At 40.8% G+C, this 12,280-nt stretch overlaps 1 protein-coding gene across 1 annotated transcript in view; it reads right to left on the bottom strand.

Moving 5' to 3' along the window:
• The window catches only part of RELN (reelin), a 523,500-nt gene that overhangs the window by 115,738 nt on the left and 395,482 nt on the right, over positions 1 to 12,280 (bottom strand). Inside the window, exons 23-25 of the mRNA XM_035020402.1 lie at positions 8,389 to 8,526; positions 7,028 to 7,214; positions 526 to 731 (exon numbers count right to left, since the gene is read on the bottom strand). Of these exons, the coding sequence (XP_034876293.1) occupies positions 526 to 731; positions 7,028 to 7,214; positions 8,389 to 8,526 (531 nt within the window). The remainder of the gene's footprint in view (positions 1 to 525; positions 732 to 7,027; positions 7,215 to 8,388; positions 8,527 to 12,280) is intronic.

The raw sequence follows: 12,280 nt of genomic DNA, 5'->3' as shown, positions 1-12,280 counted from the left end.
ATACAAATTTATATAAATTTATATTTTCATATATTATATAAATTTATATTTTATACATGTTTAATACTAATTTTATTATATATAAATAACTTTATACATATATATATAAAATATATGGTGTGTGTGTATTTAAAGAACGTGCAAATGGGAAAAGTGAGTTTTCTGTAGGAAAACTGGTCAATTGTCTTACTTTTCCTCTAGTCACAATTTTTCTTAAGCTTTTTAAAATTCAGCCATGAAAACAAGTACTCTTTGTCCAGAAACAAATGAAACGAAATTTTTATATGCTGAGCTATCATTTAACTCAGATACTTACGAGTTTGTCTACTTATTACTTTTATTTTTTACTTTATTTTTTAATTTTCATTTTTTAATTATGTTCAGTTAGCCAACATATATAGTACATCATTAGTTTTTGATGTAGTGTCTACTTTTGTAAGAGTTAGTGATATTTTGGAAACAGTGCACAAAAATGTACTCTTTACCACTCCTGGAAACCAGTGGGAGGCCATCCGGGGTGGTTACCTGGGTTTGCTGAAGTCTGAGAAGTACATCTCTGCCAGCAGGTGCCACTGGATGCCCCCGTTGTTGCTGTACTGAAGGAGGACGCCCTCCTCTCTGCTGTCCGGCTTGTTGCACGCAGCGCTCTCTCCACCAATCTGGATGTAGAACTGGACAAAGTCCACCCAAGAAGTATCCAGATCCCAGCTCACCAGCTGTCTTTTCCCAGCCTTTCCAAAAGACGGAAGAATCATAGATTCAATCATCTGGGAGCTCACTGGCACTTTGCTGTTTCAGTTTCAAGATCATACAAACATCCTAGCACCACAGGGAGATGATTTTGTCCCCATTTAACGTTGAGAGGCGCAAGTCATGCCATTTAATTCTTTGCTCAGGTTACGGTAACTGTTCCTGACTACGTTTGATTAGTCTCTGCATCATTGACTCCCAGACTTGGTTATGAGACCCCTGGGAACTGCTAATCATAGAAAGAGTATTCAAAAGTCTTTAAAAATAAGGCAAAATTAATTTTAATTAAAACACTTCCTCTATTTGCTTTGTAAATCTCCTCCAGGCAGAGTTATGGAGAAAGACCATGTACTTTGAAATCAGTTAGAGTTGGGTTGGAATTTTAGCCCATTATTCATGCTGTTCACTAGCTGTGTGACCTTTCTGAGCTTTTATTTTCCTCAAAGGTACAATATGGGTAATAATACCTTCCTTACAGGGTGCTGTGACAATTAGATGAAATACACGTTGCATGTAATTTGCTGAGCATATGGCATGCCTTACTGAGGAAACATCCTCTCCAGAGATATGGCCTGACCCCCCTCCTCCTTGGGAATTAGAGTGAAACTGGCAAAATAGAAACTTCCTGACAAAAAGAAAGAGTACTCAAGTCTCTGAGGCTCCTAGTCTCTCTGTCTCGGTCTCCTTCTTGGAAACACAGAGGTTGGGAGGGATCATTTCGGTAAGTTTTTGTGACTGTGAAATGGTCTTTGTGTTTTAAAACTGTGAAAAATTTCCTCAAATCCAGCAACTTGCTTCCTTTGCTCTGTGTGTCCCCTACATGTCACAGTCCTGTTGTGAAGTACTAGGTTCAAATTAACAAGGTTTGTTATCAGTCCTATTGTAAGTAAATGGGTTCATGCTAATGGGACGGAAAAAAGGTTTGCTCATGAGATTCTTCCACCCAAACAGATACTGCCAAAGCTAATCCACAGACTGCACCGAACTGGTCTTGGAGAGCTCCCAAGGAGTTCAATTAAAAGTCAGGAAGAAAAATTGAGATAGGATACATAGTATAGAGAAAAACACCCCTCACACTTATAATTTAAACCCTCCTCTAATCCACTAAGTTAATTAAGAAAGGGTTTCAGTTATTAGAAGTCACAGGGGAAATACTTGGGGATAATTAAAACAGTACACTGTTACTGATAAATCTAAAGCCAATTAAGAGATTCCAAAATAAACAAGGGTACCAGCGAAATGAGAACTGAAGTTAATCCTGAAATAGGAACTTATTCTTTGGAACTCTCAATTTGAAGTAAGTATTTGAGAAAAGCTTAGAGGTAATATGCATTTTCAACGTGTTATATGCACTTTTAACTTTTCTTTTTGTTGACTTGAACCTCAGAGGTTATTATAATCTGGCCTAGAATTTTCATGCCGCAGGATCATTACAGGAAGAATGATTTTCAAAAGAAAACCTACAGAACCTTGCTAGTTAATTCCAATCCAGCAAACTTCTATGAAAAATTTGGCACGTGGAAATGAGCCAGAAGGATCAAGATGTAGGGTGAGGAGAATTATAAAAATCCAATTATCACAATTAGCTGGTTGGAATGATTAGTCTATTGTGAAAATCACAGAGCGGTGTTGTTTTTCCAGGAGACTATGGTGTTGGTCGACAAAGGTTTTAAAGGTGTTTTGTGGGATTTTTGTAAGTGGTGGAAAATATCATACAAATGCTTAGTTTGGCACTGAAGATGGTTTTTTTTCCCAGAGAATAGCACAAATCATTTTCTTTTGTTCAGTGACCTGAAATGCTGAACACTGTTTTAAAGGGAGATAAAAAAGAAAAAGGAAATGGCTCATGGCAAACTTTTTGTCAGAATTTAGAATTTGATGTAACACATGCTTTGCAGTTTCTCTGTTCTACTATGATCAATGTATGTGTGTATGTCTAGATATATTTACATGTGTAATGTGTACACGTGTGTGTGTTGGAGTCATAGGTTACAGATCTCCTCGCTCTTGGAATGTGAAAAATACTCTCCTATTTCCCCCCCACATTCTAGGTCAAAATGGCTCACTGCTCTAAGGGTTTCAATGAAATAAAACACATTTAAAAGTAACGCTTTCAGAATCTAGAGCCTTTATAACACAACCTCTAAAACATTTCATAAAACTTTACCCTTATGCCTATTAAAATCTTCTTTAATCAAAATGCTACTAGAAAAATAATCCTACTATATTTATTTGAAAATAACCATTTATTTAGAACCTCTTGTCTTCCAATTTTCTTCATTTGTTCATTCATTCCTTTCTTCAGTTATAATTATGGGTGCCAATCACACCAGGCACAATACCACAAACTTGAAAGGAGAGCTCCCAAGTATGTGTAGTGACAATATGACAATTAGGGCCGCAGACCAAATTCTACTCCTTGTCGAGTCCCATTTGGTCATACGATCATCTATCAATTCTCCAATCTAGTCCATCTCAAAGGTACTTACTGATTTATAAATGCCTACCACAGGGCATGCTTTTCTGAGCTGAACATCTTATCTAGAGTTCAGCTCAGTCAGTAGGACTCAGCATCTTGCTGGGTCCTATGAGAATAAAAATAAAAATATGATCTATGTATGTACAGAACACCAATGAGGGAGGAATTCAAAGAATGGAGAGATCAGTGTAGTTTGCCATAGTCCCACAAAGCTCCATAGAGCAGCAGGATTTGAGCCAGATGCTACAAAGTTTATAGGGATAACAGAGATGGTGGAAGGCATCATGGTAGGCAGTGGAGATTAAGCAAAGACAGGGAAATTGGCAAAACCTGGGATGTGGAGGAGAGATTTCTGTTTGGAGCAGAGGTCTGACATTTCAAAAAAGAAAGTAAGTTGTACAATTAGGGCAGCAGTATTGGAGAGCATCCTGAATTCTGTGATAGAAGAGGGACAGGATAGAAGCACATTTTAGGTTTAAGGTGGTTTGCAAAAGGTGGTGGATGTGCAGAGCTGTTCTTTTGGGTCACTGTCCCTGCTGGTGGGGGCTGCCAAACCCTGTATCCCACCTCTCTGGCTATGCCACTCAGAGTACGCCATTCCCCGGGAAACTGGCCAATCCGAAACCTTCCCCAGATTTTTCTACGGGGCTGCTCAGAAAGCTCTGTGGCCCCAGTACCATTCTCATAAATGAGAGCTGACCTGAAAACAGAGAGAGTTCTGTGGGCATTTGAGTTTCTGGTTCCAGATATCTCTGAAGCCAGTTTTACCTTGTGTCTTGATTACATGAACCAAATTTCCTCCCTTTTTGCTTAAGCTAGTTTCTCTCACTTAGAATTCAAAACAGATCTGCCTGATACAAGAGAAAAAAAAGAAAAAAAAATGCTCTTCAGATATTTGGACAAAAATTTAGGAAGAAAGTTGGATTGGGAGGGGAAGAGAATGATTTTACTTTTGAAATGCTGATTTATTTTATTTTTTTTTTAAAGATTTTATTTATTTGACAGAGAGAGACACAGCGAGAGAGGGAACATAAGCAAGAGGAGTGGGGGAGGGAGAAGCAGATCCCCGCTGAGCAGGGAGCCCGATGTGAGGCTCAAGCCCAGGACCCTGGGATCATGACGTCAGCCGAAGGCAGACACTTAACTACTGAGACACCCAGGCGCCCCAATGCTGATTTTTTCTAAAGATTTTATTTATTTATTTATTTATTTATTTAAGGGGTAGAGAGAGAGCACGTGAGCACAAGTGGGGGGAGGGGCAGGAGGAGAGGAAGAAGCAGACTGCCTACTGAGGTGAACTCAGGGCTCCATCCCAGGACCCTGAGATCATGACCTGAGCTGAAGACAGACACTTAACCGACTGAGCCTCCCAGGCATCCCTGAAATACTGATTTTAAGTTAGTGGCAGGGTACACATATGGAAATATCTAGTGATACCAATTTTAAATATATTCTCATAAAATGTAATTGTGATAGCTAACACTTATTGAACGATTTCTATGTGCCCAACACTATTCTTTATTCTTTACCTTCATTAACCCAGTGATACTCTCCAAGTCCCACTTTACAATAGAGAAAACTGAGGTACAGAAAGATGTTATAAGGCTGCAAGATGAATCAGCTAATGAGTTTTGGAGCTTAGGTACCGATCCAGGTAGCTTTAGTATAGAGATCATCTTGAATTACAGTTATATTCATATTGATATGTAACCTTTCTATGTTTGAAATATTTGTGTGTATGCATACGTGTTTACTGGGGTGTTTGGTACATACTGGTTAAGGATTCATAATCTTATTTAAAATTGATGCTTATGGGAGACATAATCTTCCCATTTCTGAACAATTACATGGTGTGTCCAGATCTGTGCAATGCATATTGGTCACTTGTGGAAGATTATCTCTAACAATAATGACCAGTGGATGTTCAATGTCAATGGATAGGAAATATCATCAAATGGAATCCATCCCTGATTTTCTATCATTCTCTATCTTGTTTGCTTGCTGATGATTCTTTGTTCTGCACCTGCATCAAAATAAAACCTGTACCTATTTTTGCATTTGCATAAATTAAGCTATTTTGGATTTCTGCCCAGATTCCACAACATATGAGCCCTACAGTATATCACCCACACCTGTGTATTTGTTAGGTGATGTAGACTGGGACATTTCCAGTTGTCCTAGAATTGGTGGCTATAGTACCTGCTGGGAAGTGGTTTTAAGCACCTGACATTCTAAAGAGAGCTGCTAATAAGTAGGGTTAGACACATAGCTCAGGTTGGAGAACTAGGCCTGCTCCCACTCTAGTCCTTTTGAGGACTAAATAAAGAGATGAATTAGAGGAGAGAGAAAGAAAATAATGTCTTGTCTAGATGGTAGCGAGGGAGGAGAGGAGGGTAGCTCGCCCCTCCCCATCGCTAACCAAGCAACAGGGGTTGGGCGTGTTCCAAGAGACTCGGTCTTAGAGATTCTGGGTGGCACCTTAGTCCCTCAGGGGTGTCTACTGACCTGTCTGTCCCACCTGGTGCTGCCCCTAGTAAAGGTGAACACTGCAAGAAAAACTTCTACACTGTCTCTGTACGGACTTCATGTCTGTGTGCTCCCAAATCCACATGTTGAAAGCCTAACCCCTAAAGGGAGGGTACTAGGGGGTGGGGCCTTTATCAGGTTATTAGGTTATGAGGGTGGAGCCCTCATGATGGTATTAGCGCCCTCATAAGAAGAGACACAAGACAGCCTGCTTTTTCTCTCTGTGTTCTCTCCACCATGTGAGGACACAATGAAAAGACAGCCAACTATAAACCAGGAAGCAGGCCCTCACCAAACACTGAATCTGCTGGTGCCATGATCTTGGACTTCACACCTTTCAGAACTGTGAGGAAAAAAACCCATTTTCCATTTAAGCCACCCAACCTATGGTATTTTTGTTATAGTAGCCTGAGTTGACTCAGACAGTCCTGTATCATCAGACACCACCAGCAGGCTACAAACTGAGCTGAAATAGGATGCGAGATGTCTGCTCAACATGGACAGTCAGTCCCAGGGAACAGCTCTGCACATCCCCAAACCCCAGCGTCACCCCTCCTGCTTCCAATCATATTCTTGAGATTAATGGACTGACAAATTTAACACTTACAGAAGCGCTTTCTATGTGTTCGGCACTGTTCTACGTGACCTCCAAGTACCGACTCATCTACTCTGCATCACGATCCTGATGAGGTAGAATACTCTTATTTCCACCGTACAGATGAGGAAGCCAAGCCATACCGAGGTTAAGGGTTTTGCTCAAAGTCACACAGCTAGGGAGTGGTGGAATCGGACTGCAGCAGGCAGCTGTTGTTCTTAACCTTGAGGCTTCGCCTTCACCACCCCTGCTCACTCTTCGCCCCCAGGCTGCACGCTCATGCACCCTCCAATGCCAGGGCGAGAAGACATGGAGTCCCTGCCCCACTCAAAGATCCTCAAGGCATAAGCCTGGCTGGTATGGCAGGAGAGGAAAGCCACAAGATTTAAATCAGGGACAAGAAGGAAGGGCAGGAATTCTCAACGGCCCTACCCTGGATTTGTAGTAACCCCAAACCATCATCAAACTACTAGAGTTTCCCAAATGTAGTTCAGGGATAGGAATGTGACAAAGGAATTTAAAAGCAAGCAGTGTGGGGAAACATAAAACTGTCCCACGTTTGTACCTTGAGTTCAGACTGCTCCGTAAATCGCTCACTTACAGAAATAGCCATTGCGGGGATCACGTATTCCCATAGCTTAGTCAGACCTTCGTCATCACTCACCCCTAGCTCTTACCTTGCTGAAATACAGAGATGATCCAGATGAGATGACCCCACACCCTTGTTCTGGCTTTACAATTTCTCCCCCAATGACTTCTTGCCAGTCAGACTCCCAACCATTCTGGTTCTCAAAATCCGACATGATCGTAGAAGGAAGGGCAGCTTCCGGGCGGCATTCGGTGCCTTGGTATCCCTGGTCACACCTGGGAGAGAGGAAGGGCCACGTAAAGTCACAGCCTCTTTTCTGGGAGTGCCACGGCCACGCACCTGCATTTCCCACGTCTCCCTTTTGCTCAGACCTTAGCATTCACACGAGATTTTTCTCCACAATGTCAATCTGTGTATGTGGTCGTAACAAGCTTCAGTTTTTGACATTGAAAGGAAAAAAGGACAGAATCTTTTCTTAAAAGAAATGGTGCTGTAACAGCAGAACCGAGGCATCAAGCAGTAATGAGGGAGGAGATGGGTACATGCGTGCACGTGCGTGTGTGCGCGCACGTGTCTGTACGTGCGCGCGTCTGTGAGCGTGTGCGCGCGCACGCGCGCGTGCGTATCGGCGACGGGGCGGGGGTGGCGTGGGAGGAGAAGCGTGGGATCTTCCTGTAGATCTTGAGAGTCACACGGAAAGGTTTGCTCCTCCGACGTGTAGCTCTGGCCATGTTTTATGGCTCCTCTTTCTGATTAAATTCCGTCTCTTTTAGAGTCTTTAAGTATTCAGGTGTGTTCCTTTCCCGTCCTCATTAGCGATAATCACCGTCTCCCCCTGCCTACAGCCTTGAGCTTCGGTCACGCGGCGCAGGAGAGCGCGCAGCAGCTGTCTGACTTGTGTTTGAAGACTGTCAGGGGAACGGAAGGGAAACAAACAACAGCGAGGCTCTTTTAACCCCAAAGGGGACTTTGGGGTTAATTAATAAACTCTGAAACTTAAACCCAGGAGGCCTCGTCTAGAGGTGAGATTTTGAAGTTTAGGATGTACAGATTCAGACTTCACTTAAAATGTAACAGCAGGGCGCCTGGGTGGCTCAGTTGGTTGGGCGACTGCCTTCGGCTCAGGTCATGATCCTGGAGTCCCGGGATCGAGTCCCGCATCGGGCTCCCTGCTCGGCGGGGAGTCTGCTTCTCCCTCTGACCCTCCTCCCTCTCGTGCTCTCTGTCTCTCATTCTCTCTGTCTCAAATAAATAAATAAAATCTTAAAAAAAAAAATGTAACAGCATCTTTTACACCTAAAATAAGAGCAGGAAGGAGGGCCGTTTTCCTTTTGGCTCCTTCATTATTCATCAGTCTGTCCGTACCGCTCTGATGACAACGGCCGTGCTCTCCCTCTGAACGCAAACCCCGAGAAGCAGGCAATCGATCACACGTGGCGGTGTGTGTACCTGCACACGCCGTGGTCACATGAGCCGTGCCCACTGCACATGTTTGGGCATTGCTGGCCAATGTAAATGCTGTCCAAAGCCCACTCGTCTGGGGCTGTGTAATAGCTCTGACTCCAGCGGAAGCGGGTGGCACTGGACCTAGAAACAAGGGACCGGAGCGAAAACAGTATTTTAGCGGACACACGGTAGAACGAAGAATGTCAGAGTTCAGACTCTTTCAGATGACTAACTTTCTGGAACTTGCATTTAGCTGCCAGTCATTTTTCTTTGGCAGTTGAAAGTCTGTCTACTCAATTATTAGCGATCATGACGAAAAGTTAAAAAGGAATCTGGATATATACCTCCATCTTAATTTAATTTGCGACGTTTTGAAGAAAAACAAAATACCAGATTTTTTTGTTGTTATGCAGAGATTTGATGCTAGGAAAAGCAAGCAAGAAAGAAGGAATATTTAAAAAAAAAAAAAAAGGTATATACAAAAGAGCCTCTCTTCCACAGGGGAAAATGTGAGGTGTTTCAATCATGGCAATGAAATTTCTTTCAATAAATAAACAGCAGTTATTGGAAAACTCCCAGTGAGCTCTCAATATAAAACAAAACTTTTGTTTGGGGGTATTTTTTGGGGCTTGAGGGACATGCTACAATGTGCTCTAAGAAGAACATGTTCTAGAAGTAAGAACATCTGGGTGCTAAATTCTGCTGATTATTTCAGAAACATTAACTTGGGTAGGTTTCATGGACAAGCTGATGTTAAGTGGAAACAAAAAGCTAAACAGTCCATTACACATAGAGAAACACTTTAGACCTTGATTCGTCTAAACCAGATGGAAAGTCTAAAGAAGAGAGTATTTTGAGAGCAATGTCAAGAAAGTTTCCATCCACTGACAGTCACAAAAAATTCTTTTCAATTCCCATCATATTTTTTGCCTCTAGAAATTTTCAGGGATTGTGATTAGTTCTTTTTGGTCAAAGTGCAAAACAAAAGAAAACAAAAAGGATTTGCAGAATTCATGTGCATGCTCCATTCCATTGATTAAACCCTCCCTAAGCACACTGTCTACACATACACTTGATCTTAACTGCTCTGAATGATCCCTTAACGTCTACTGCATCAATTACCCACATATTAAATACTCCCTAAGTATGTAACAGATTGTTAAAATCCAGACTAAGCCTTGATTGTTTATTTTGCCAATGATCTGTGGCTAATATGTTGCATTTTCATTCCTAGTAGGATAATTCCAGGATGCATCCAGTAGACACTGATTTGCTGCATATCAGCACTTGTCAAGATATATGCAATGACAGAGATATACCTCCTCTATGGTAATAGTTTATATTTGAAATCTAATAGCCATCACAATTTTCATAGTCCCATTAAGAAATGGTTTGTAGAAGATCCTACTATAAAAGTAGGTACACTGTTTTAGAGCATGGAGCCCTACAGAGGAGAAGCAAATTAAGTTTCATGCAAAGGAAAGATGACTGTATCTTGTCAGGACTGATAATCTGAGTCAAGTCTGAGGCCACAGGTGTCTAGACTGTGAGCTCTTTTGGGGACAGAGCTATCTTTTGTCTCAACAGTTTGCACAGGAACAGAATTAAGTAGGTGTACCAAAAGAGACTGCTAAAAAAATGAGTCAATAAGTGGATGAACAGGCCAGGAAAGGGCAGCCTGTTTCTGCCTTCTGTAGGTAATGGAGTAAAGAATGTACTAGGGGTCTGGGGACTTGGCCCCTTGGACTCTAGCTCTGCAATTTATCAGCTGTGTGACCTTTAGTGAGAAATTTAAGCCTTCAGGCTTTCTAGTTCCTCACCTCTCAAATAAAGGGATTGGGCAAACCAATTTCTAAGATCCCTTCTAGCTCGTAAATTTAGTGATTGTTCTGGTGGTTGTTGACTGAGATGATGGTTTATTTCCTATCTAGTCACATGCCTACGTGAAACCCATGGCATACATTGTTTTGAAGTTTTGATATTTCAAACATTAAAATGGGGTGGGAGGGTTTCAGAGATGTCCCAGATTTCCCAGTTTATGTATGTTTCTGAACAGTCACGTAAACACATTCTAAATTCTTTTACTAAGTAAATTAGTCCTTACATGCATCTTGTGAACTCTTGAAAAAGAGACTATTTCCTTAAGATAAAAAGCTTAAAGGGGATTTTTCCATTTAAAATTACAATCCACAGTTTAATGTGCTGATGTTAATTAACAGAAAAGGAAGCAGAAGAGGTTGAATATTGGCTTCGTTTTTAGTGAGAAAAAAAAATTAGCTGTGTGAGCAATCTCCAGCTGGTCACACATGAGAACACAAGGTGTGATCTCACTGATTTGCAGCTGCATCACTGCTAAATATTGCCCTCAATACAAATATTTAATTTGCCAACCCATCCCCCCCTCAGATCTAAGCATTCTTAGAAGGAACATTTTTTGTGCTTCGGATTGGGTCTGAAAGTGGGACCATTGCTATGTGGATCATGAAATGAAGTTGACTTGCATTTAAAACCCAAACTCTATGGATTCCTCAAAGCAACAAAACTTGTCAGTCTTGTCTTTGATTTTTTTCCCATATAAACTTCTAGACTGAATTAAAATAGCATCGAGTCATCTCTTGGTAGTTAGGTATTAAGGTATCAAGGCTGAGGAACTGAGGTAAATGAAGGCTGACTAAACTGTATTTTCCACTTTCAGAGTTACTATAATTACATTTACCCAATTTTCTGAAACTTATTCAGTCATTAGGTGTAGATTTGTTTATGAAGTAGCAACTGACAGCTGTTTGGGTCTCATTAGGCCCCGTTCTTATGTAAATGCTCTCATAAAAACAAAATTAATTTTCACTGGGTAACAAATGTTCAGTTCATATACAATATAATTTCTCTAAGCAGGTGTATATATATTCAATATTTCCACTCTAAGTTGTCCTATCTAGCATATTTTCCAAAGTTCACAGATTTTTGGTAATGTGGGGACCACATTTGCTTGTGTGTATTCAATTTAGAGTTGTGTATGTGTGAATCAAAGCAGCAGAACAAAGACTTGCCAAAAGGAAAACTGCTTAAAACTAAACTGCACTGTTTTTCCCGATGCTTAAGAACAACATGCTATTTGCAAAAGTTTGAAATGAATATAATAAAGTTATCAAGAATGCCAGGGATACTAAATGTACTTCATCTTTATAGCAGAGCTTTTAAAAAACATTATAAATCCCAAACCAATGATAATAACCAGATGAACACTTTTTTTTTATATATATATAGCAATCATGTTTAGTTTAACTATTAGCAGGAATGTTAAAAGAAAATATCTTATTGGGTTTGTTCGTTTTTAAAAAATATTTTACTTTCTTTACCCAGGGCTTTGAAAAAAATTTGGAAAAGCAGAGTTCAGTTATTCAGTTACATGGATTTAAAGGCAAATGGTTGCACGAATAATCTATAGACATCGAGGCACACTGAATTAGAATTCTATTCAATGCCCCAACATTTAATGAGTACCCAACATGTGGCAGGCAGTGTTGGAACTGAAGTGTTTAAGGGTCAAATAGATTTCCTCTCAAGTGTCTAATAAATATTGATGAGAATTGATTTTTCTGACTATACTAAAACTTTCAACTCAGTGGTACTATCTTGTAAGCTAGGAAATAATAATGCAACATACAATCTGTGAAATAACATGCAAAGGTTTTTGTTCTTTTTTTGACAAAGGACAGTATTTTTTGGATACTGCCTAAATTACATTAATTAAGAATAATAGTTTAGAGGTGCCTGGGTGGCTCAGTTGGTTAAGCATCTGACTTCAGCTCAGGTCATGATCTCAGGGTCCTGGGATCAAGCCCACACTGGGCTCCCCGTTCAGCGGGGAGTCTGCTTTTCCCTCCCTTTCTCCCCT

Source organism: Mirounga leonina, unplaced genomic scaffold (assembly GCF_011800145.1).
Source record: "Mirounga leonina isolate KUSES-001 unplaced genomic scaffold, KU_Mleo_1.0 Mir_174, whole genome shotgun sequence".
NCBI lineage: Eukaryota > Metazoa > Chordata > Mammalia > Carnivora > Phocidae > Mirounga > Mirounga leonina.
Note: the sequence above shows the minus strand (reverse complement) of the source record. Positions and strands in the feature narration are given on the sequence as shown.